This window comes from Hydra vulgaris, chromosome 01, assembly GCF_038396675.1.
Source record: "Hydra vulgaris chromosome 01, alternate assembly HydraT2T_AEP".
Taxonomy (NCBI): Eukaryota; Metazoa; Cnidaria; class Hydrozoa; order Anthoathecata; family Hydridae; genus Hydra; species Hydra vulgaris.
Window position 1 is genome coordinate 29,849,158 of NC_088920.1, and position 27,534 is coordinate 29,876,691.

At 28.9% G+C, this 27,534-nt stretch overlaps 1 protein-coding gene across 1 annotated transcript; it reads right to left on the minus strand.

The window, feature by feature from the left end:
• Window positions 1-1,689: 1,689 nt before the first annotated feature.
• On the minus strand, window positions 1,690-26,303 carry LOC100214473 (peroxisomal biogenesis factor 19). Its single transcript, XM_065787870.1, has 7 exons — window positions 26,171-26,303; window positions 17,543-17,758; window positions 17,242-17,321; window positions 10,795-10,974; window positions 3,705-3,881; window positions 3,502-3,546; window positions 1,690-2,043 (listed from the first exon to the last, which is right to left on the minus strand). Exons 1-7 carry the CDS (start codon window positions 26,247-26,249, stop codon window positions 1,990-1,992), a joined length of 831 nt encoding a protein of 276 aa, XP_065643942.1. The 5' UTR covers window positions 26,250-26,303; the 3' UTR covers window positions 1,690-1,989.
• Between the last annotated feature and the right edge of the window lie 1,231 nt (window positions 26,304-27,534).

Below are 27,534 nucleotides of genomic sequence, written 5' to 3' on the forward strand. Positions count from 1 at the left end.
CTAAAAAAATCACTTAAAAAAATCAAACTTAAAATTAAACTGTTCAGGCTGCTTGTTGAATTAGTCATTTTTACTACCTACATATGAGTTATTGACTTCAATCTCTTTTAAATCATTTCCACCACCCTCAAACAACTGTATGCTTTAATCTACAAGTTTTTCTTCATTATTTTTCTTTACGAACACCTTAAGAAAATTTTCTTTTCTTTTTTAAATCCTTTAAACTTTTTTGTTGTTTCTATAATGGCGCTGATATTTTATCTGGATTTTCAATAAGAAGGACCAGCATCAATTACATTTCCTTTTTTCTGTAAAACTTTTTTTCTTTTTTCTTTCTCATGATATCAAATCTCCTTCCTTACCGATAATGCGAAATTTACCCAGAGCTCGCTTTAAAATCTGGACTTCTTGCTTCTAAAGCAAGCGCTCTGACCTCTACCCCACGGCTGCTTAAATATTTACATGCATAGGATTAATGTCATTCTTCAAAGATTTATTCCACTATTTCAATTTTCTTTTTTTAAAATAATTTTATATAAAAGATAAAAGCGTCCCAAGGTCTTATCAAGGACTTCAATAGTTACATGCTTGGCATGGACATATCGTCGGCTAAGACGTAATACTTCGTAAATCAAAAAAAAGTTATTTTGAGATATGTTCATCAAAATAAAAGGAATATTTTAATAGTAATATATAGCTCATAATTTTAAAAGAGAATATAAACGTAGACAATAGCTAAACTAACAACAAAAATTGATTTTATAAATACAAATGTCTCTTAAAAGAGTCTACGCTGATTTTGATATTTTTTCTGATCAAATTAACTAAGCTCTTTATCCCTTAGTCAAAAATGTTGTTATTAATGACATAAACTCATTTTCGATAAAATCCCAATCACTTACTTTACTCCTTAATTTCTTGCCAATGACTCTCAACGCCTCTGACTCTAGCTTGTGCTCAGTTTCTTCTTGTTCTCCTTTAGGAGATCATGCTGTGAATAAAAACTTTTATCTTGTACTTCTTTTACATCATATTAACCCTATTATCGCAATTCTTACTACTACCTTATGGCTGGCTGAAATTCATATTGTGACGGTCTTTAGTTTATCTGCCAAAAATCGCGCCTCTATCATATTCTCCTGGATTCAGACAGGCATGAAAACTTTCATTCCTTCGCTTCGTTTTTAAGTCAAGTCTAACTCTACATCGAGTTCTCCTTTTCTTTATCTTTTCCACAAGAACAAGTCTTTTTATCATTGCAAAAGAAATCGATGCACCTTGTACTGTCTGACGTTATTTATTCTTAGATTACTAAACCTCGTATTTTATCTCAGAAATTAGACTCTAAAATTGGTCTGCTAAAACAAGTTAATCCATTGTTAGACATCCAAATCACTCTTGCTTTTGTTGCTAAAGTTGTTAAGCAACAGAACACTTGAAATCTTCTACTGCTTGTGAACAACATTTCTTACATAAATGTTCTTCAGAAAATCTTGTTTTATCCAACTTTTAAAACTAGAGATGGTTCTACCCTCTTAAACCATCGTCTAATCAGTCTTCTTCTTCTTATTAATTCAGATCTCAACTTGTGATAAGTATAAAATTTAGTTATGCATTTGTTAGGCCTTTTAACGTCGACATGTTCTTGTCTGAAGAAGACTGTGGCAAAAAAAATTAACTGCTAAATCATTAGTTATTAGAAGAAAATATTTTTATTTTATTATTTTGACAAATAATAATTTTCACAATATCAAAAAAATAATTAAAGCATTAAAAATTGTCAGTATAAAAAAATTACTAGATATCGAAAAATTCATAGTTTATATGAAAGTCCTAGTTAATTCTTTATTTTTCGTGACTATATTGACGAATACATATTTTAGATAACGCAATGGTATCTAGATAACATAATGGTATCTAATATCCTTAATGCTATTTATTGCACATAATTTTCTTCATTTTCATTTAGAGAATTACAATACTGCAATACTACATAATCGAACATCCAGGAGTGTCTTTGCAAGATGACGCAGTATCGTCACTCTAATAAAAGAATGAAAAATAAACTTGTTATATAACAATAAACAGTTGCTTTTACAAGCAAATAATAAAGATATGTATGTATAATAAAGATATGTATGTATGTATAATAAAGATATGTATGTATGTATATATTTTTCGACATAATTATCCTATAAAAAAGCTTAGAGACTCAAAAAAAAAATTTTTTTCTTCTGAAATTTTTACTAATTTTTAAGAAACCTAATTAAAACACTTTAAATTTAAATTAACAAAATTTATCAATTTTTTTTTATTAAAACTATTGTGCGACATTCAAGAAATTTATATCGATTAATTCTATTTTTTTTTAAATTTTTTTAAACTAAACTCGGTGTAGTTTAAAGGCAATTTTATAATATTATAGCGTCTGTATATTTTATTGACTACGACATATTTACGTTAAATGATCAGGTCTGTGAATTATGAAAAGACAAAAAAAAAAGTAAAATTATAAATTTTGCGGTATCATAAAATATAAATGTTTATTAGCAAAAAAACCCAGACAGAAGATTCTCTTTTTTTTAAATTTTTTTTCCTAAAATCACAGTCGCTTTCTCCAAATTTTAATATTTTAAATAAATACGTTTTTTAGGTGAAATGAACATTATAGTTTAACAATATGATCTGTTCTGATTGTTTATGGCAATTTTTCTTAATTATAAGCTCTTCCTTGGTCGGAATTCTAGTATTTTTTGTGAAAATTGACAGAAGTAATGTGTTTTGACAACTATTTATAGTTAATATACGTCAGAAACGATTAGAACTAGGATCAGTAGTAAATTAAGGAGCTTTTTCAAAAGATTTTAACTAAATTTATGTTAACGCCGATGAGCGGAATTGATCTAAAGACTCCAAAATGGTGTTCTTTAGATTCACTATTACGGGTAGTAAAGAGGTTTTAAAAATTGTGTATAAAAAAGAAAAGTTTCTTTAAATATTAAAAAAACCTGAAGCAAAAAAAATCGCCTTAACCACACCAAGAACTTACTGAAATAAATAAAAAATAATAATAAAGACTGGTTATTAATATTTATAATAAAACATGTTCACGCGTGAATATGTTCAATTTTAATAGTATGCATTCATAATGCGAAATACCAATGATGTATTGTCAAAAATCTCTAATATTTTAAATAACAAAAAAAGATTTCTGTTAAAGCTTTTTCGGAAAGATTCTAAGTATTTAATGACAAAAAAAAAGCGCTGAATCAAGACAGGTCTCCTATAATATAATCTAAATTTATGTTATTCTTAAATATTTATCTTCAGTAACACAGCGGGTATCCAACTATATAAAAAGTGAAAGACAAATTCAAGAGAGAAACACAAATTCAAGAGAGGAGCAAATTCAAGAGAAAGTGCTTATTCAAAGAGTGAATAATTTTTAAGCATTTTAAAGCAATACAAATAACATAAGCATATAGATAATTGAAAAATTACCATTTGGGACATCATATCTGCAGGAGGGTGACCATACTTTTGCATCTATATATATATAAAAAAAAAGAAGTAAGAAATGATGTTTTTTATTTTCTTAAACTTATTAAATATAAACATTCACAAATTAACAACAAAAATTTTTCCTAATTCAAAGTTAACATTCAAAAAATTCTATTAAAACAACTTTTATTCAAAAATCATACCTGCTGCATGAGGTCAACAACTTTCCCCATTCTTATTTTCTTGACTGATGGACTATCAGAAGAGGTCTCTTCCTCAAACAGTGTACATAATTGTTTTATAATAGCTTCCTGCTTTACATAATTTTCAAATTCAGCAGAAGAAATTTTCAATCTGTTAGCTTCAAGCCAATCAGGATACTAATAATATAAAAAATATATTATAATAAAAAATCAATTTAAAAAAAAATAAATTTTTAATTAAATTGAAAAATCAATATTATTTTGTACAACTTTATTATTTATGTTGAATAATAAAACTTTAATAAATTCGTTTAAATATTTTAACAAATATAATAGAAATGTAACAAGTAAACACATTTGGATTTAGGTTTTATAAGGTTAACAAAGTTTTCTAAACATTGGTATTACTATATTCAAACATCTTTGCACACTCAACTTAGAATGAAATGTCAATAACATCATAATGAAAGAGCCATTAATAGAGACTAATTAGTACATATATCAACTGAGTAATTATTATATATATCAACCGAGATTTTGGTTTTGTTCATTAAAAATCTAAATCTAAATCATCAGGAACACCATGCTACTGGTACCATAGAAACACTATGCTAATGGTACCATGCAATCCAGTACAACCTGACTCATGCCTGCTTTCTTGGAAAAAATGCTTAGAGAAATTAACTCTGACTTGCAAACACAACCTTCCTTGGGGACTTGGTTGAGTAGAGGCTGGAGATAGTGTATCAATAAAAAAATATTCATTTTGGTCATGCTAATTGCATCAGACTACTGTCCTAGGCAAAGACTTAAAGAGTATATAGAAAACTAGCCTCTCACCCTTTTTCATTTGGTTTAGTTTTTTTTTTTTAAACACCTTCGCTACCAACAAGCCTGCAAGCAACCACTAATTAGGGTTGGAAGTTACTGGAAGAGAAAAGATGAAGATTGTAGAGCAAGATAACGATTGACAGACAACTTAAAGGATTGCAAATTATATGAATCAGGAAAGCAAGATAAAGGAAAAGAATTCCAAAGTGCTGATGTTCAAGGAAAAAAACAAGACAAATAAGAGTTTTTGGAGCACTTAGGAACAGCCACAGAAAAAGGATGAGACTTAATTGAATGACAAGTAACACAAGAATGAATTTTAGTAGATGACACAAGAGACGCTAGCTCTTTAGAGCAGTGCCCATTTAAGTATTTGTAGAAAAGAGAAAGAGAAACAATCTTATGACGATGTGATAATGGTTGGAGGTTGGCTACAAGAGCAGGTCCAACTATGTTTACAATGCGCTTTTGCACCCTATCTAAAAGAGAAAGGGCATCATTAGAAGATCCGCCCCAGATATGGCAACATTATTCCACACAAGGCCGGATTTGAGATTTATAGAGATAGAGAATAGAATCCAAAGTAAGAAAGTGTCAAGCTTGATAAAGTGATGCAACCTTAGCAGATGCTAATTTTGCAACAGATTTGATATATGGTTTCCAAGAAAGACCGAAAGTAAGAGTTAATCCTAAAGAGTGGATGACTCATCGAGTAAATTACATTTCATAAATATAGGAAGATCTAAGTTATTGCAACAACAATTGGCTGAAAAAAATTGAGTTTTATCTGTATTGAAGTTCATCAGCCACTGTGAGCCCCATGCTATAGCAGAAGTGAGATCCTTATCAAGCTCAAATGCCCCCTCCAAGCAATCAGAAAGTGTTGGCTTCTAATCACGATAAGAATAAATGGTAGTATCATCAGCGAGCAATGCCACCTTAGATGTCAGAATATCTGGAAGATCATTAACGTAAATTAAAAAGAGTATAGGGCCTAGAATTGAACCTTGAGGAACCCCTGAAGTTACAGAATAAGAAGAAGAGTGCTGTTCATTGAGGACAACTTTTATACTACGATTGGAAAGAAAGGATTCAATAATCTTAAAGATGTTGCCAGATACACCATAAGAAAAAAGCTTATGGAGAAGACCAGCATGCCAAACTTTATTTTATTTAATAGGCTAATAAATTATTTAATAGGCTGGCGTAGATGCAAACCTGTATTTTATTCTCTCCTGCCTATGAATGATGAACCTTTAGAATGATGAACCTTTTGACTTGTGGATTTTTTTTTTACTCCACACATATATTTTTGTTAGTGCCAAGTAAGTGGCACCCCCCCCCCTCCTTGTAAGTAGCTATGCAACTCTTTTAGTTATCTTCTGATGAGGGTAATGTTTTAAAACTCAGTTTAATGGTTCTGAGGCAAACTGGTGTAAAGGTTTTGCAAACACTGAGGTAGCTCTTAGAGAAGCTGATTCCATTAACAGCTGTAAAATTTGATATTTAAAGTGCCATGTTGCACATGGAAGGTGTCCCTTTTAATGCTTTTAAGCTATTTCTACTTCTAATCATTTATTTTATCTTTATAATAAGAACAACTTTCTGGAGAAAAAACATATTTGATTATAGCTAGAAATTGATGCAAAAGGGTACTGTCTAATGCTAAGGTCCATTATTTTCAGATTATTAAATCACATAAATTGAACAATACGCCTTAGTGGCCAAAGTGATTAGCTTGCAGTGTTTTATGAAGTGCATATCCATGGTTCAAATCCTTATGCTTGCATATTTTTTTTTTTTTAAATCTTTTTTGATTTTTTAAAATACAAAATAAACTATTTTTAAAGAACTGTTTAAAGTTTATTATATGCATAAGATGTATTAAGATATATACTATTACAAAGGAAAGAGGGAGAACTTTTAAAAAAGCCTAAAATTTCTAAAAACATTAAAACAACGGGAGAAATTTGTTGCGCATGTTATGAGAGATACTGCTATTAATGTGCTTAGGTAATAAGTACTAATAAACTGTGGATGGTCTAAAAAAATTATGGTCTGAAACTTATTAACTAAAATATTTAATAAGCCCGTCCAAAATTTTTAAATGTAGTTTGTAAAGCTTTGAAAGCTATAACCGAAAAGGACTACTTTTTAAAAGATGACTGGATAAGTTTTTAATAACTGTTTAAATCTTATATTTTACTTATGTTCTTCGTTTCACAAAAAAAAAAAAAAAAAAAAAAAAAAAAAAAGACAACAAACTAACGCTAAACATTTACAAGTTTTTCTAAATTTTTATCTTTTATTTGTAATGCTTTGATTGCTAATTACCTTTTGAAACAATATCAATGGATAGTTTTTAGTAGAATGTGATTCGTTAACTTTAAACTATGATAATTACGCAGTATTTAATTGAAAATTATGTTAATTAATCATAATAAATCATGTTAATACTAAGACTGTTCCTTGAAAAATGACATATTTTTACTTCGTTCTCACTCCAGCTTTATTATAACTCTTTGTTCTAAATAAGCACAGCTCTATTGCATAGCAACAAAGTTATGCTTATATATAAACAAATTTGTTATATGCAAATGTATCACTTATATACAGGATTGTGTATAATATAAGAACATTTATTACACTTAAGGGAGGATTATAACTCTTCTGAAACGATACTGATGATAGGGCACTAAACCACTGAGTTATTGAAAATATGCGTTTAGGAGAAAAACAAACTATTCTAGAATCTCTTATAAGCTCTATACAGAATACAGAAAAGGTGCAAATGGTTATTTTTTTGCTTTCAAAGCAACTTTTTAGAATAAAAAATTGCTTTAAGATCAAAAAAAAATTATAAAAAATTGTATTCTATTATTTATTATAAAATGTTTGTTGCTCATAAGTTGAATTTTAATATTTTAGTCAAAAAAATCAACTTCTTTTTTTGAAATATATTTATAGTTTTACCTTTATTATCGCAAGATGGATTAACTTTCATATACGTATTTACGTATAGATGTCATTACAACCTTAAGAAGCGTAGCACACTTATATACATATGAAATAAGAGTACATTTATATATATACATGAAATAAGAGTACATACATATATACACGAAATAAGAGTACATACACATATACATGAAATAAAAGTACATACAGATATACATAAAATAAGAGTATATACATATATATATATATATGAAATAAGAGTGGTGGCAAAACATTTAACTACATCTTGCAATTTTGTAATTTGTTTATCTACTTATTGTTGATGTTGTTAAATGTTTTTTAATATATTTTTATATATTATGTTTTGTTACTTTGTATATATAAATACTGTAATTGTATATAATAAAATTTGTTTTTTTAGTTAAAAGATATATTTTGTTGTTTTTTAACAAATGATGTTTTGCTAATTGCAAATTAATTAGGAGTGCACCCATACATCGGCCATTTAGCCAATGTATCGGTATCGACATCGGTCTTGGTAACCATTGGCTGATGCGAATTGTTTCAAAAAATCAGATTTGGGGATTGGGAAGACATAATGGAAAACTAATCTCTGCTATCAAATAATGAAAGGAGAAATTTATTTTTGTGTCTGCATTTAGAGACTAATTTGCCTCTTTTGTTTAACAGATTGTTTCCTTTGTAAAATAATGTTTCGAATTTCTCATTTAAACAAAGCTTACAAATTTTTGATGCAGGATTGTATGATTTACAGCGTTTAATAATATTCCATATTATCAGGGACGAACCCAGACCTATTTTAGTACTGCTGGAGCGGTATGGGTGCCCAAATAAAAGCGCCCAAAAATTATTTTTATTTTTAATTTTTAATTAGCCTTTTTATAGGAAAAAATAGAAAATTTTTTTTCAGTTTTAAATGCATTAGTATATAAATAATTTTACGTTTATTTTAGCTACCTTCAGGACAATAAAACAAATTAAAAAGAAATTGCTTTTTCACGTAATTACATGATGTAACTGTTCTTCGATTACTAACTAAACATTAGTTTTTAAAAAATGAATGTTGTTACAAAACTTAATATTAAAAACTTGTTGCAAAATTTTATAACAATGGAATGTATAAAAATTTGTTTTCTCGAAAGATGAAATGATTTAAAAAAATCGATTCAGAGTAAAGTTGCCTTTTGTTTTTTGGTAATTAAGAGTAAACTGTTATTACTGTTATGATAATAAATGAACAAAAGTAAAAAACTTCACTCTTAACACCTATTGCGCAAATTTAATGTTTGAATGAATGAACTTTTGATCTTTAGGTTGCTATTTTAGTTTACATGAGGAAAACGAAAAAAGGAAACATAATTTTTTTCAGAAAATTTTTTTTCCCCCCTCATTCTTTTTGACTTTTTAAAATAATAAAAATAGCGATTACAATAACCTAATAAAAGTTTTATTAAGATCTGTTTAAAATAACCCATAGTAAATGTAATTTATTTATTAAATGTGATTTTTTTAATATTACTTAATGGTTAAAAAAAATAATTTTTTAAATATAATATGCTTTTAAATAAAAAAATATAACATTTTTAAAATTATGTTTACCGTAATTATCTCTTTTTTAATTATCTTTAATTAAAAAGGCGCCTTAAAATCACTTTAAAAATTATTAATCTTCAGTAAAAGTTAAATAAACAGATTTGCTAATATTTAAATCAAAATTTTAAAATTAAAATAATAATAAATACATTTATTAAATGCTTATGTTTTTAACTTGAATACAAGACTTAAAACTATTTTGTTAATTTTAAAAATATTATGCAATTTAATATTATGTTAAGTAAATATTGATCAGAATTTTGTTTAAAGTAATTAAACATATAATTACTAATTATTTAAAACATTAATAACTACTAAAATTAAATTTACTAAAATATTGTTAATAAATGTTTAAAATGTTTAATATATATATATATATATATATATATATATATATATATATATATATATATATATATATATATATATATATATATATATATATATATATATATATAGTTCTATAGTTTGTTGCATTTGGGAAGCACGGAAGGAAAGAAATGATTCTTACGCCAACACATACATCACTTTTAATTACTTTTGACTTTCGTCCAACATTAGCGTGTTGGACGAAAGTCAAAACCATTAATTTAATTACAAATTAATCGTTTTTTAAAAAAACCACAAAAACGCAAATTTAATTGACCAGAATGTTTTTAAAAACATTCTGAATGTTTTTAACAATATAAACAGTGTTTTTATTTTTATTTTTTTTGATAAAATGTTTTTATTTTTAATTTTTTTAATAAAATGTTTTTATTTTTATTTTTTTTTACTGTAAATTGTGTGCGGAGTGTTGCTACATCGACTATCTTATAGCCTGACTCGCAAGGGAGTGCTGCTACATCGACTGACAAATAGACTGACTCGCAAGGGAGTGCTGCTATATCGACTGACAAATGGCCCGACTCGCAACAGAGTGCTGCTACATCTACTATCTTTTAGCCTGACCCGCAAGGGAGTGCTGCCACATCGACTGAGGGTTTAGTTGGGGCAGGCAGTCTATCAATTAATAAAAAAAAAAAAATTTCTTATTTTTATATATATATATATATATATATATATATATATATATATATATATATATATATATATATATATAAATTAATAATGAGCAAAGCAACTAAGCATGAAGCATATTTTAGCAAATAAGCAAGCATTAAAATTGAACATTAACATTATATTTATATATATAATGTTAATATTCAATATTATAGAAAGTTTTGTCATATTTATGTTATTAAAGTTTTAATGCAATCAATCAGGTAAATCTATGCATCTAACACAACAAAGAATTTTCTCTTGTAAAGTAGGTAGATGTTTTTAGTAGGTAGAAGGTTCTTATAAGCTAAAAATATGCGGAAAGGAGCAAAAAAAATCAATTTGAGTTCTTTACCCCCATTTATTATTAGAAGTTTAAAATGAGTAGTTTTTAAGCATAGAATATTTAATCATTAACCCAAAACTAAGATTTTTAAATGAACTATTTTTCTACCATTTACTAAAATTTAAGAATAAGTTTAGAAATGGTCAGTGTAGAAAAGACCCATATCATATGAGTAGACAGTTAGCAATAATAATAATAATAATAATAATAATAATAATAATAATAATAATAATAATAATAACAATAATAATAATAATAATAATAATAATAACAACAACTATAATAATTAAGTATATTTACTTTTTCTTTAATTTCTTTCAATGATGGGTAAAGAAGTTCTTTAGACAAAAGATTTTGCATCATTCCTTGCATCATATTCATAAAACTTTCAGCACTTTCATCAGAAATGTTGTCATTAGCTCCCATTTCAGTTTTAACTTGTCTAAAAATTTCTTCGAAGCCATCCTCACCACTTGTTGTCTAAAAAAAATTAAACAAAACAATACAACAACAACAACAACAAATTAAAATAATATCTTAAAATATATATATATATAAATTTTTTTAATATTTGTATCTTAAAACATTCTACATCGACTTGCCTGGATCATAACCATGTTACTGCTGTTATTGGGTTAACTTACATATACATTTCTGGCTAAAAAGATCTAACGACCCAATATTTATAGCAAAAAACCATTTTTGTACTACATAGTAGGGTGTCCCATGTTTATCACTGATAAATTTTTTTTTTGAATTTTTTGATGCAGTTCCTCTTAAAAGTTTCTTAATGGTCCCACAACAACAACTAAATTTTTTTATGACAATTGAAAAATATTTAGGGGTCCCTCAAGGGTCTAGAATTTTTGTGTAAATGGGGAAAAAATTGACCAAAGTACTTTTTTTTCTAAAATGTTACCCAGCCTTTTATTCAATTAAAAATAATTATATATTTACTTTTTACAAGTTTTTTACTTTTATTGTAGAATAAAGACTGCGGAGCAATGGCAAAGTGTAAATCTAACACAACTCGAAGTACCGACATGCTCTGGTTGATTGGCCATCCACGTGACATAATAACTGGATCTTGCCTTCCTTCAGGTCGTGATGTTATGCAGAATTTTGTTTACTTCCAGAGGAAGCAGAAACTGACAGTTGCTCAAAGTGCACAGCAACTACACGACCAACTACTGCCCTTCTGGATGAAATCGAGATTACCGGTTCGACACAAACCAGATATTGTTCAAAAGATTAAAGATCTTTACTCACAGCATGTTGAACTAATGAAAAATCGTTTAAGGAATAATGCTAAGGATCAACAGAACCAAAATGAATACAATGAAAAGCTGGATATTTTGTTTGATATCAGTCATGCTGATTCTGACAACCTTATCAAGAATGAGGAAGACCGACAGTTTCTTAAGTTGCAGAATGAATCTAGAACCGGATGCATTGGATCTGTGGACAATAAAATATTTTTCTGCGATAAGCGTTCAGCAAAACATAAAGAACGATTAGTACTCCAGCAAAGAGCAGCTTCAGCAGGACATCAACTAATCCAGGCAGATGTGGAAACTGAAGATGAAGATGAGGAAACAGCAGAATCATCGAAGTTGAGCTCCTCAGATGATGAAGAATCTATGGATGAATTTGTTGTCAACTAATGATAGACCGACCAAGCAACCCAAGTGTGCTGGTGTGATGACTTCTGTATTAGACCGCACAAACATCAGCATTCATAAATCAATAATGATAATTGCATCAATGGTTAATGAAATTGGATGCTAAACGACATCTGTTGTTCTTTCAAAAAGTACAGTCCATCGTCAACGACAGCTTTTTCGTTGTGAAGCTGCACAGAAATCAAGGATGACTTTCTACCTAGTAAGTCCGTCATTCATTGAGATGGCAAACTACTACCTGACATCACTGGAGTAGACACCAACCAAGTTGATAGATTGGCAGTTCTTGTTTCTTCACTTGTTGATGGAAATATTAAACTGTTGGGAGTACCAAAGTTGATTTCTGGAACAGGACAAGTGGGATCGGAGGCATTTCTTGACCAACTCAAACCATGGCAGTGCGATCAACAAGTCATTGGAATGTGCTTTGACACAACAGCCTAAAATACCGGCAGACTGAGTGGAGTCTGCACTCTTCTGGAGTAGACTCTCGGTCACAATCTGCTATGGATGGCATGTCGCCACCACATGTTTGAGTTGTTGTTGTCTGATGCATATGGAGTGTGTCTAGGTCCATCAACTGGACTGGATATTTTGATTTTTAAAAGATTCCGAGAGAAATGGTCAGAGTTGGTCCACCGTCAGCCTATGCCACGACCAGTGCCATTGGTGAGTGCAAGTGACAATCTGAAGGAGTTAATTGCTGAGCAGCTTCAACTCAGCCATCCATGAGATAACTATCGAAAATTTCTCCAACTCGCGGCTTATATGATTGGTTTAAAATGCACCGGGGCAGCACCAGTTCGCAAGCCTGCTGCCGTTCACAAAGCACGTTGGATGGCCAAGACGATTTATGCAATGAAGATAGAATTGCTTTTTGATGGTAATGAAGCTGTTATACAGTTGACTGCTCGTGAATTACAGGGCATTCAGAAATTTAATAGATTTGTTGTCAATGTCGACATTCAATCTTGACTTTCAAGTCGAGCCATTGCTGATGCACCATTGAATGACATTCTATTGATTCAAAGGCTGCTTACGTATGAAGACGATGCTTTGCAGACAAAAGGTTTAAAGATGATGAAGCGTCACTCCTGGTACCTCAGCCAAGAGCTAGCAACAGTTTCCTTGTTCTTTTAGCATATGTTTTCTGAAGAAAAAACCCAGCTTGTGTCGACAATGAAAAGTGATTGAGGATCGCATTTGCTCAAGTCTCTTCCAAAAACAACAGCGGAATTACTCATTTCTCTAAGTTTCTTCCTAGTTACTGCCATTGATGATAGCTTTCTCGATACTCCAGTGGAAGAGTGGCACGAAAACCATTCCTATCAGATGGCACATCAACTTGTCAATAACTTACCATGTGTTAATGATTGTGCTGAGTGGGGCGTTGCTTTCATCCAAAATTTTAATGCAGCAATAACAAAGAATGAAGAACAGAAACAATTTCTACTTCAGGTTGTTGAAAAACACAGACAAGACTTTTCCAAATGCAATTGTGACAATCTTGTGGACATTTAGATTTTAGAAGTTATTTGTTATATTTTAGAGTGAACAATTGAAACCTTGTTGCCATTTTGTATAATAAATTATTGTCTATAATTGTGTTCAAACGAGTATAAAAAGGTACATTTTCTATTGCTATTGCCCATTTACACAAAAATTCTAGACCCTTGAGAGACCCCTAAATATTTTTCAATTGCCATAAAAAAAAATTATGGGTTGTTAAGAGACTGCAAAGAAACTTTTAAGAGGGACTGCATCAAAAAATTCAAAAAAAAAAAATTTTTCTGGGACACTATACTACATAGTGTACATTTGTAACTAGAAAACAATTTAATTTAAAAAAGAAACATAAAAGAATAAAGGAACACTATAAAACATGTACTTTGTACTTTGGGCTCCTCAAATTTTAAAATAACTTCTATTCTTCACGATATGTAGGCAAAAAGTGACTTATAATATTTAAGCATTAATTTATGAGATTATGCTTACTTGATGGCTTTTTTTCAACTAGTAAGGCTGGGTTCTGGTTACAAATTTCTGCTTTCAATTTTACTCAAGGGTTTTTAATGGGGTTTAAATCTGGTGAATCGTCATGGGAAAAGAACATTGAATTTTCATATATTTATGTCATCTGTTAACTTGATGCTCTGAATGATATTTTTGTTTTGCATCTTGAAACATGCAGAATCATTCATTCAGACTTGCTATCTTCCGTAAAAGTTCTAAAGTTCTAAGTTAAAGTACTTGTGTTCTAAAATACTAAAGATTACACATGATTTTTATGTATATACATCAATATCTTATAAAATCTCTATATAGAGCAGGGCGCGACAAATTGTTCTTTTTTAATGAACGTTTAGGTTCATATCTTTATTTATTGGTGAACGTGTAATTTAAGAGATATATGTCATATAAGGGAGTTTTATTTTCAAATAATTTTTATTCTAGTTAATAAGCTATTAGGTATATCAAAGATACTTATTAAACTTAATCAATTTTTTGTTTTTTTAAACAATTTACGCATTTACAAAGTGCATATAAATTAAGGGGTCATCCATAAAGTATATATGCTTATAGGGGAAGAGAGGGATGCGGTAAAGGGGAGGTGGGGTCTTCAAATAGTGTACAAAAGCGTATGGGAGGGGGAGGAGAGGGTTTAATCTAAAAGTACCTACTTCATTTTTCTAATTTATCACAATTTAATTAATAATAAGTACTTGTTAATAACTAAATATTTTTGAATAAATAACAACTTAAAAAAAAAAAAAGTTAAACTATATAATTTCATAATTTGCTAGCTAACCAATAATGTTATTTTTCTGACTAAAGATCCTAGTTTTCCAACGTAAAAGGATATATGATATAAGGGAGTCATGCCACCCCTTATACACTGGCCCTGAGTAAAGCAAACTTGTATTTCAAGCAACCCCTTTTTTAAGTCCACAAAAAACAGGTTTTAGCAATGCCATGACTAATGGGTCAGAGGTCCCCTAAAAACCTATGATTAGGGCCACAAAATCCTCAAGCTTTTACCGCTAGGTATTGCTAAAAAAAAAGGTTCTTAAATTTGCAAAAAGGCCCCTAAGATTTCTGGACCCCCCAATTGGGCCTAGCCCTGGCTCAGGGTTTTAGGCTTTGTTTTTAATATTACTCATCTCGCGTAAAACTCATTTTTTTACAAACTTACTAAAGAGGGGTGCCTGAAAAAATGTCTGCCCTAGTTAAAGTTTATTTCTATTTGATTTGTCATTATAACAAATTTTTTCTTAAATAAAAAGTAAATTATGACTTGACTGCGATACCATCTTGGATCTCTGCCATGGAACCGCTTGCATTAACCTCTCGGCCAAACAAACAAAGCACCCCCCTCCCTCATTTAATTTGTAGAATTACAACTGTATATATATATAAAGACATATATATATATATATATATATATATATATATATATATATATATATATATATATATACACACACACACACACACATATATATATATATATATATATATATATATATATATATATATATATATAAATTAGTAGAAAATCACTTAACAAAAACTTTTCTCATTTTACAATTTTTGTTAAGTGATTTTCTACTAATTTATAATTGCTCTGTTCTTTTAAGAACATTGAGCACTCTATTTTGTAGAACACATTTTATAATTGTTTATATATATATATATATATATATATATATATATATATATATATATATATATATATATATATATATATATATATATATTTAAAGTTGGAATGCTGTTCCAAAACCCAGGGCTTTGTGGTCATATAAAGTATCTAAGGGAAATTAGAGGGAGGAGGGATCTGAAAAAAGCATTTGATTTTTGGTAAATGTACGTTATGGGCAACCCTCAATGATAATATGCAATGACCTAATTACTGTAAATTGTTATCCATTGATACTAAATAGTAAATTTTTCTTAATTTAGTTTGTTAAATTTATTCACTAATAAAAAAACGTATAAACTTGAAGAAAATAAAATAAAAGGAACTAAAAATGAAACAAATTTTTTTTTAACATTTCCTTTTTTAAAACTTTTAAAAATAATGATATCATATTAAGTATTTAATAATAATTTAATAAAAATATATCATTGGCGCTGTTAAATGTACAACAAAAAATGAAAACTATAATAAACATAATAATTCTATATATTCTATTAAACTATATATATTTCAGCAAAACTTTTGGTAACGCATGCATAAAGTATGCTAAAACATAATTACTTTCTTCGTATAATAGCGTACTTAGTTATTGTACTTAAAAGTAACGCTATTGAAGAAAGTAACCATGTTTTAACATAGTTTCTTTTAAAGTCTTAAAAATCTGTTTTAAATTTTAGTAAATGATTGTTTTACATTGTAAATATGCAGCCCTTGGAATTAGGGTCAAAATTCAGCAATGCCAACCTAAAGTGTTTAAGGTCAGCAAAAAATTACTCACCTTGTTTCTATATTTTATGGTAAAATCTTTGTATCAAATTTTTTTTGTCAACCTCATGCAAATTAAGATTAGCAAATTATTGCCGACCTCATTTTTTTCTAATTCTGAGGGCTGAATATGTGTTTTTTATAATAAATAAAAACCAACTTCATGATTTATTTGGAAAGAAAATTGCTGAAGTAATGTGTTCATTTTTGAAAAATTTAGGCAAAGGCCAATGATTGCTTAAGCAAAAGTAAAGTAATGTGATGTTCATTTTTCTGTCTTTTTTTATTATTAAGTGTTTGCACATTTGTTGATTTGTTGTGCCCTGTAAAGAGTATATAAGACATTTTTATATTGGCTGATAATTATGCAATCACCTAAGCAACGCATGACTGTTTAATGTTGCCAGCGTGCATATTTTATATTTATAAGTAATTATTTATAAAATTTTTTTGAGTGGTCAGATCTTTAACTGTATAATAAACTACTTTATATAATTAAAATAATACATTAAAATATATTTCAATTTATGAAACTTATTTAACTAACATTTGGTTTTTTTAATTATTTATTTGATAAAAAAAAATTGTTTTCTTACTTACTCCTATTTCATGAAAGCTTTTTGTCAACTCCTCCATTGTTTTAGCAATATTATCATCAAAACTAGAATTTATGGATCCTTCTAAAAAATGGAAAGTTATAAAAAATACTCATAAGTAAATTAAAAAAACCAAATAAATTAAACATAAATTGTTTGTCATGTAGAATAATTTATTATTTATTACAATTTATTAAAATTGTTTTAATCAAATATCTAAATAAAAAGAAAGAATTTTTAATTTTACTTAACTAAACTTTAAATACAAGAACTTTAAGTAACTTTTATTAAAAATATTTAAATACCATTTTGTTCTTGAAACTTCCTATATTCTTCAAAAAGAGCAGGATCTTCCTTCGACATTTCTTCTAAAGCCTCTTGAATGCTTCCAACCACATCAAACATGCCATCATCACTATGCAGCAAGTTAAATAAAGGATCATTGTCTATTTTATCATTGCCTGTTTTAGGTTTTGTAGATGAGGATGTTGAAATAGGCTTATTAAAATCTTTTAAAGCATCTGGAAATAATTTTAAAACAAAAAATTTATATACTGGAACATTAGGCAATTTTATTTGACAAATTTTAAATCTAAAATAACCTAGTTACATTAGGTCAGAAAAAAATACAATGCCTACACATCTTATTTTACATATTTTAACTTTCATTAACACAAAGTTTAGCGTTATGCTTTCGTTAACAACTTAATTAAGTGATTGTCTTCAAGTCTACTAATAAAACAATTTTATACAATGCAGTCCTTCCACCAACTGCAATACCATTATTTAAGTATATTGTTTGGTTGAAATGATAATAAGAGCAAGAAATACTACAGAGTAAAGAACATGATAAAAAGATCTTAATAAACAACAAAAACACCTAAGTAAACAATGTAAAGTCATAAATTTTTCGGTTAACCTCATCTGACTGTAGCTCAGATAACATTGAGAAATCAATATGGGCCAAAATTATCCTGGTTGATCAAAGTTTTATTTTCAAACAATTTATGATAAAAAAGTGTTAAACATACGATTAATTGTGCCTATAAAATTGTATATTTTAAATTATTTTATATTGATTTTTTAGAGTTTTAAAAAAAAAAAGATTTATCTATGACATTGGCAGGAGTGAGTATGTAAAAAAGTTGGTAAATCGATTTTTGACTGGAAAATGTGAATTTCTTTAATTTTTGAACCTCAAACCCTCTTTAGATAAATATTTTTTCGAATTACAAACCTTAAAAATTTAAATCACGTTTTCACATATATAATTTAATTTTTTAATTGTTTTTTTTATAAAACAAATTTTTTTTTGTTGTATTATGGCATGGTACTGGACCAACGTGCAATGATTACTTAAAAATGCACCGATTAAAATTTATATAAGTATATAGCAAATTTATGACTTGACTATATAACATGTTTTATGCACATCATTATCATTGCGATTAAAATATGTTTACTAAACAACATTGAAATGATATATAAGTATCATTTCAATGTTGTTGACTGTCAGAGGATTTGGCACTTTTTTCTTTAGAATTGATCAGAAGTTTTTTTCCTAGCTCAATCTTAAGACAGCTATCTTAAGATTAAGTGAAGCCAAGAAAAAGAACAAGGATCAGATGAATGTACTATCTGACACTAAAAGATAAAAAAAAAAGCAATAATCTTAGACAAAGATTGGGGAAAATTAGTGTATCTGATAAAGTGGCTTGAGGGAGATTGGGCATGAGGTGGTTTGGGCATGTAGAGTATAATAATCCAGATTATTGGGTACCAGCAGGTATCATTAGGGAATTGGGGTTAGAAGTTTTAGGAGAAAAAAACAGAGGTAGAGGTAGGAAAACTAAGGAGACTGCACTGCAGTTTTGAGCACATTAAAGTTTCAAATTTGGGGAGGTGAATAAAATAAAATTAAAAATTAAAAACAATTAAAATTAATTGCAAATTTTTTGGTTCTGAAGTAACATTCAAAATTCATCTTTCTTTAATTTAAACTTTGTATACCTCCAATATTTATATATTGATGAACAAGTAACAAAATCAACTGAACATACCATTAGCACATTGTCATCATGTAAATTCTAAATTTATTCATTATGTAGGGCATTTAAATTTATTTTTTTATAATACATAAGTAACTACATCTTTAAGTAGATATTAATGCTATATATGTACAAGATACTCACACCAAAATCAGGTGTGATCAAAAAATCTAGCTTTGAAAAAATATTTATACATATATATTACAATTCAGTAAGTACCATTTTTGTGATGTCACATGTGTAACAAAAAACAATGAAAAATTTAATTTGTGAGTTATAGACACATTTTTTAAAAATATTTTTAGTTATAAACATAAGTATTGAAGAAAATATTTTTAGTTATAAGCAAAAAGTGTTAAAGAAGCAACAATATTTTTAGTTATAGGCAAAAAGTGTTAAAGAAGCAAAAATATTTTTAGTTATAAGCTAATAGTGTTGAAAAAACAAAAATATTTTTAGTTATGAGCAAAAGTATTAAAGAAACAAAATGAAAATAAAAATTATGATATTGTAGTAACATACCTAAAAAAAAAATCAAAAAAGATTGGTCGCACACATAACATAGTTTCACAGTTAATCATATATTTATGACATTACAAATATAAAAATATTAATTCAAAAAATCAAAAAATTAATAATTGATTTGGATTAGAACAAAATCGTATTATATGATAAAAAGTATTTTTTAAATAAATGCCTTCAACATAAATATAACTTACTTTTTTTTAAATTAATCTCAATTTTCTTCATTAAATTCAACAAGAAAACAACCACATATAGGTATTTTGAAAGTTATTTTCAGTTTGAATTTATTTGAAAAGATGCAATTAAATAATTCTATAAATAATTGATTTTTGAACAGGTCTTTGTAAATGTTATTAATTTCCTGTTTTAAGTTTAGGTTAAAATATAATAAAAATTAAAATGTCTGGACCTGAGAGATTTTTTTAGCTAAAGAAAACTTTAGCTAAAAAAAGCTGACAAAGAATACCCTATAGAAAATAAAAAGATTTAAGAAAATTAAAAGTTGTAAAAATGAACAGCACTGAAAAGGATTTATATAAAGAAAAAAAATAAACATGAAACCAAATTAGCAGACAAAAAATTAAAGACCAAATAAATGAATCAACATCTTCAAGTTTAAATAATTGCAGTCCTTACCAATACAGTCAGACATTTGGAAATGTTTTATCAAAATATATGAGAGCGCTGTCAAAATCTCCAGCAAAACGCCAAGTTGTACAAAGTCTGGCACATAATGTTGGGTTTATTCTTAATAATAAAATTGAAAAGGAAAAGAAGTTATCAAGTGCAGGGGTGTACCCTCATGGTCGTCCGGTGGCACAGGATGACTTGCTTTCTCTAAGGGCAATTTAAAATTAAAGAAAAATGCCTGTCAGTAGCCCGGCAGTTTGTTATTTACAAAAGTGTGTTTATTAATAAAACCATATTTGGATCTATGAAAATTTTATTTCTTGCAATTATTTAAAAGAAAACTTAAAAAAGCATTTAAAGTAGCAAACACTTTGTTTAATAATGAGTACACTACCATGCGTTATATAATTTTACTAAACTTAATTAAAAGAAGCCAACATGTGAATTTAAATTTCAAAGTGTGATTGTCCCGTTTTTTTAAACGCTGTTCTTGGATTTTGAAGCATGTTTCTTCTCAATTTAAAATGAGTTTTAACATTACATTTTCTTTCAATTCCAAATGCTAAAACAAAACAGATATTGACCAAACGAAACAGACTACAGCAAAAATGACAATCTTTAAAAGTTTTATTTATAGTTATCTCTTTACCAATATCTCTTTGTAACTAAAATTACTTGACAATATTGTTAAACAGGTTATAACGTTTCTTTTTTTTAAATTAATTAATTTACTTTTAATTAAACTGTTTCTTATTAGATGTATTTTAGTAGTTGGACATAAAAAAAAAATTTTCTTCAATATTTTCAACTGAGAAAAAATACAAAAAAAAAAAAAAACTATTATACCGGACTACTGATTACCATAGAGGAGGACTCAAATGAGAAATAAAAACTATTTCAGTCGCCCTTTTGGCGACTGGGACAAAAACTGGAGGGTACACCGCTAAAGTGATATTAATGAAAAGAATAAGTTGTTAATTGATTTTTATTACAGAACAGACATAGACTTCACAATGCCCAAATAAAAGATAAAACTACTGTGAGGGAAAATGGAAAGAAAAAAATGCTAAGAAGATATTTTTTTGACAATATTTTTAAGAGGTTCTCTAATTTTCAATCAACCTATGGAGAGGTAAAGATTTTCTTTACATTTTGTAAACTAAGGTCTAAAGAATATTTCTTTTAGAAGAAATACCTGCAGACTAATGTAAGTTTGCTTATTACTTAACGCATTAGGCATCAGCCATAATAATTCATGGTGGTTAAAACTTCTGTTGGCCAGAGTCACTTAATTCATTTTGTTGGCTTTGAGACTGTCTGCAATGCAAAAACAAAGTAAAAAAATCCCTAAAAAATATAAATCCAGCAGAGCAAGTCATGAAGCAGCAGTGGACTAAAACGACTCTTGATGTCTTCAATCACAATCAAAAAATGTGTGCAAAAGAGAAGTAATAGAGAAATTACAATCTACCTAATCAAAATTTCAGAAACATGTTCATATAAAAAGAGTTCAAGCAGCTGAATTTGAAAAAAACATGGGGATTGCAGGAAAAAGAGCTGTTCAAGTCGATTTTGGAATGGCATATATTGGCCAACTCCAAAATGAAGTACAAAGTGCACTGTGGAGTAGGAACACTGTTTAATTGTTTACTGACGTCGTTTTCAACAACAATAATTGCAAAACATATCTTATTTGTTCAGACACTAGAGAGAAGGGTAAAGATTATATGACTCATGTCTGAAAACTGTAATAATGATACTGAAACTCTTTTCACTTGATGACCCATCATCATATTTTAAAAATAAATTTATCAAGAAATTACTCAACCAATTATCTTTGCAATATAATATTTAGATGGTGTTGGAGAAAGATCCTAGACTCTTGTTCAAATGAAATGAGCAAGAATTAGAAAGTGTGTGTTCAAATGTCAATGGATTTTTTCAATGTTCTCAAACTATTAATGGTAGCTACTAATATTCTCTATATTAGCAATGATAGAATTATAAGTAAAATAAATAACAAAAAACCTTGGTTCGAAGTCAAAAAAACACAGAGAACACAGAAAATACATCATTTCAATAAAACAAAAGTGCTACTCTTTTTTTTTTTCTTAAACATCTTCGCTTCCAACAAGGCTGGAAGCAACCACTAATTAGAGTTGGAAGTTATTGGAAGAGAAAAGATGAAGATTGTAGAGCAAGATAACGATTGACAGACGACTTAAAGGATTGCAAATTCTATGAATCAGGAAAGCAAGATAAAGGAAGAGAATTCCAAAGGGCTGATGTTCAAAGAAAAAAAAAAGACAAATAAGAGTTTTTGGAGCACTTAGGAACAGTCACAGAAAAAGGATGAGACTTAATTGAATGACGAGTAACACAAGAATGAATTTTAGTAGATGACACAAGAGACGCTAGCTCTTTAGAGCAGTGACCATTATAGTATTTTTAGAAAAGAGAAAGAGAAGCAACATTACGAGGTTGTGATAATGGTTGGAGGTTGGCTACAAGAGCAGGTCCAACTCTGTTTACAATGCGCTTTTGGACCTTGTCTAAAAGAGAAAGGGCATCATTACAAGGCCGGATTTGAGATTTATAGAGATAGAGAATAGAAACCAAAGTAAGAAAGTGTCGAGCTTGATAAAGAGATGCAACCTTAGCAGATGCTAATTTTGCAACGGATTTGATATATGGTTTCCAAGAAAGATCGAAAGTAAGAGTTAATCCTAGAAGATGAAGGGTAGATGACTCATTGAGTATATTACCATTTATAAATATAGGAAGATCTAAATTGTTGCGATAACGATTGGCTAAAAAAAATTGAGTTTTATCTGAATTAAAGTTCACCAGCCACTGTGAGCCCCATGCTATAGCAGAATGAGATCCTTATCAAGCTCAAATGCCCCCTCCAAGAAATCAGAGAGTGTTGGCTTCTTATCATGACAAGAATAAATGATAGTATCATCAGCAAACAATGCCACCTAAGATGTTAGAATATTTGGAAGATCGTTAACGTAAATTAAAAAGAGTATAGGGCTAAGGATTGAACCTTGAGGAACCCCTGAAGATACAGAATAAGAAGAAGAGTGCTGTCCATCGAGGACAACTTTTATACTATGATTGGAAAGAAAGGATTCAATAATTTAAAAGATGTTACCAGATACACCATAAGAAGAAAGCTTATGGAGAAAACTAGCATGCCAAACTTTATCAAAAGATTTAGAAATGTCAAGGACGATGGCCTTAACCTCTCCACCTTTATCTAATGCACAATAAAACCTATCGGTTATTACTGTTAGCAAATCAGCTGTAGAACGAGAAGATCGAAATCCATATTGATGATCAGAAAGTAAGTTATTAGATTCAAGATGAGAAATTAAGTGTTTATTAATTAAAGATTCAAAAACCTTGCTTATGATAGGAAGAAGACTAATTGGACAGTAGTTAGACGAATTCGATCGCTCTCCAGAATTTTAAAAAATAGGGATAACAGATCCTGCTTTCCAGCAGGCTGGAAAACAAGACTCTGATAAGCACTTGTTGAATAGTTTTTAAAGTATGGACGATAGCTCTGGAGAACACTTCTGCAAGACTATAACAGGTATGTTGTCCGGGCCATAAGCTCTAGAAGAGTCTAAGCAGGAAATCACTTTAGATAAAGAAGCTGGAATAATACAAATGTCAAGCAATGGATCAACCTAATTAACAGCTATATCAGATAGAACACAACTAGTGGAATCAAGAGATAATATTGATGAAAAGTTCTTAGCAAATAATTCATCTTTGTCTTTAGGTGAGGTGACAAAGTCTGAACCATACAAGAGAGCTTGAATTACAGATTTGCCCTTACTATTGATACTATTAAAGATTCTCCAGAAGTCATGAGAGCCTAATTTTTGTGATGAAGTACAAGATTTCATAACCTGAGTATAGCGAGCTTTGGCGTTAGACAAAACCTTTTTACAATGGTTTCTAGCAGTAATAAACAGACGTCTGCTTTCTGGAGAATTATTTTGCTGATAGATATGGAAGTAATGGTTTTGATTGGCAATTGCAGCAGCACAATGAGAGGAAAACCATAGAGAAGAGTGAGGCTTGACCTGGAATCGTTGAGAGGGAATAAAAGATTCCAGTCAGTTCGATCTTTATTTCAGTTATGTTAAAAAAGTAAAAATTAAAAAAAAACTCGTTTTAAACTTATTAAATTAATAAAAACTTGCACAGCATCACTAACATAATAAAAAATATTATTTTATATCAGACACATCTCCTACTTTAATAATTGCAATATATATCTTGCATATCTGTAGTAAACTATTTTTTATCGCCCTTTATATTGGAAAATATTTATACCAGAGTCACACACAAAACACGAGAACAGCAAAATAAATTATTTCTTTGATGCAATCACATTGATAAAATAAGTAAACAAATAATAAAAATGGTTAATTGGACAACTTGCTATTGAATGTGAATACTGTACTAACTGTACAATACAACTATAATGGGTAGGTACAATCAGCAAAGGAGAGCAGATTGGCTGAGCAGATAATTTATATGGTACAAACAGCAGACTGAATTATAAAATTAGCTAAATTTTTGTAAATGATCTGCAAAATTGCTTGACATAATTATTTGAGAGATGATAATGTAGGGTGGAATATAATAAGCGAACTTGAAATTTGAAGTCAAATATTAAATCTGAAACATGACTTGTATGAAGCGTATGCAAAGCTACAAGCTTTGCCTACGCTTAAGTAGTACGTAAATGCAATTGGCAAAGCAGATTGGCTGAGCAGATCATTAATACGGTACAAATGGCAGAGATTATAATACCAGCTGGATTCTTATAAGTACCATATAATTTGGCAGATTGCATGCACAAAGCAATCCAATTCAAAAGCTCATCCTATAAAAAACCAATAGCTTAGAGATTTAAGTCTTGTGCACAAATTTTTTTTTGTTAAAAAGTAAAGTTGTAACTTTTTTACTATCAACCTTCAATCAAACATGACACATTGTACCTACATTGATTATTTCTACCATTATGTTTCAAGATAGAGTGCATTGTTTTTCATAGCATATTTGGCAAATCACAATACAAAAATTCAAACATTTGTTCTGACAAATTATTTGGCAGATTCTTTATAAGAATTCAGCTTATTTTGAAATCCAAAAGAATGTCTCTAATAAGAATTTAGCTGATTTTATAATCTGCTTTGCCGTTTGTACCATACAAATGATCTGCTCAGCCCATTGTTCCTACCCACTCTGATCATTCATGTAGACAACTTTAGGACATGATTAAGATCAATACTACATTCTTAAAAAAAAGGAAAAGCTTACTAAATAAGCTTATTTCAAGAGAAAACATCACAATCTTTATTATAAGGTTTATTTTACAAAATATACATTATATATCGACGCTAATTTGATTACATAACTAAAATATCACAAAATTTTAATTCCATAATAAGTGATGTTTCTTTAAAACAAAAAAGATTTTTGTAACTGTTAATAACCGTTGTTATAATAATATTGTTAACATTAACGATATTTGTTTCTTTTATTTAACTTAATTCATTGAGGGGTACGCTGTGGTAAGAAAAGTTGAAAAAAATACCTTAAAGAACTTTGTTTATAAAAAGATATTTCATCACAGACGAAAATGATATTAAAATACCCGCTATACCATAAAAAAATTAACCTTAAAAGATATCAAAGCTCTACCATCTAACAATGCATCAATATCATCTTCCTCATCATTGTTGTCACGTTCGACAGCTTTTATAGGGTTGGACGCCGCCATACTTTCTTATAGCGGAGACGCTATCAAAAGTCTCGATCAAAAACACAAAATAAAAAATTTTATTAACACAAAATTTATAATTTTATAAAGTTTTATTTTATAAAGTTAATAATGAGACATCAAAACTAAAACGCTATTTCTAAAGAAGTGAACAACTACATACTAAAAAGTGTCAACAATATTTTTTTAATTTAATAAAATAATCATGCAAGTGGAAAGGGAAACCCAAAGTGAAAAATAGTACTATATGGGAAAATTTTTGATGAAAACTTTCGTTTTTGCAATTTTATTGAATGTGAATAAAGTGGGCAGGGTCGACGACGCCAGGGCACGTGCCCCCTCCCCCCCCCCCTTACTCACTTTTTTTCTAAAGGCTCTTTTTTTTTATTTAGAAAATTCAGGATATAGGGAACTTTTTTTAGAAATTGACTATTGTGCCCGCCACCCTCCCCACTTCGAAACCTGTGTCGTCGGCCATGGTGGGTTAATGCAAATTCTAAGCTCCTCTACAATTTTTTACAAATAGACAACTCATCCCCTCCCCAGTCTCTCTCATTTTATTCAGCTAAAAACGATTTGTCAAACAATTTTTTTAAAACATCAAATAAATTATTAGGCTTAAATTATGATAATTTTAATGTAATATTTGTATTATAAATAGTATCTGTGGCTTGGTAAAACAAGTGCTTGTCACAAAGTTATAAACAAACTGTCACTTATTTGGACTATTTTCCATAAAAGTTAATTCTGAAAGGAAAATGCATAATAAGGGTGGGAATTTTTTACATTTTATTCTAAAAATCAATTTGTCTTATTGCTACTGGTGGAGAAATATTATAAAAAGAATTTTAAAAATAATTTTAACCCTAACAGATTCAAAAACCTTCTGCGCAAACTCGTTTTTTTGAAATCAATTGTTACGACAGATTTAAAAGTCTTGTTTTTAAAACGAATGACCTTTATAAACTAAAATATTAGTTAAAAAAAAAACAAAGTAACAAATTTACATAGGGCTAAATAGACCTTACGAACAGTGCTGTGGCTATAGGGTCAGAGCTAGTAATTGGAACTGATAATTGTCATGAGTGTCTTTTCAAACCCTCAAGACAATTACCAGTTAATGCCAATTTTAATTATGTTGAATCGTTCAACATTTCTTCTGCAAGAGAATCATAGTTTGGCCCAGTGATCTACAATAAAATTGCCCACCTCGATTATTGATTCTTTTTTTGTCTGAGTCAAAAGCATATATTTCAAGCAATAGATAGCTCTAGAACTCCATCAT

Bases quoted from the DNA above. Each gene is read 5' to 3' on its own strand.
- LOC100214473 (XM_065787870.1), bottom strand. From the start codon at position 26,249: ATGGCGGCGTCCAACCCTATAAAAGCTGTCGAACGTGACAACAATGAT. The intron at 17,322-17,542 runs GTATTTAAATAT...TCCATTTTTTAG, and splicing joins GAAGTTTCAAGAACAAAATG to AAGGATCCATAAATTCTAGT. The intron at 3,882-10,794 runs GTAAATATACTT...TTATATTATTAG, and splicing joins TGAAAGAAATTAAAGAAAAA to TATCCTGATTGGCTTGAAGC.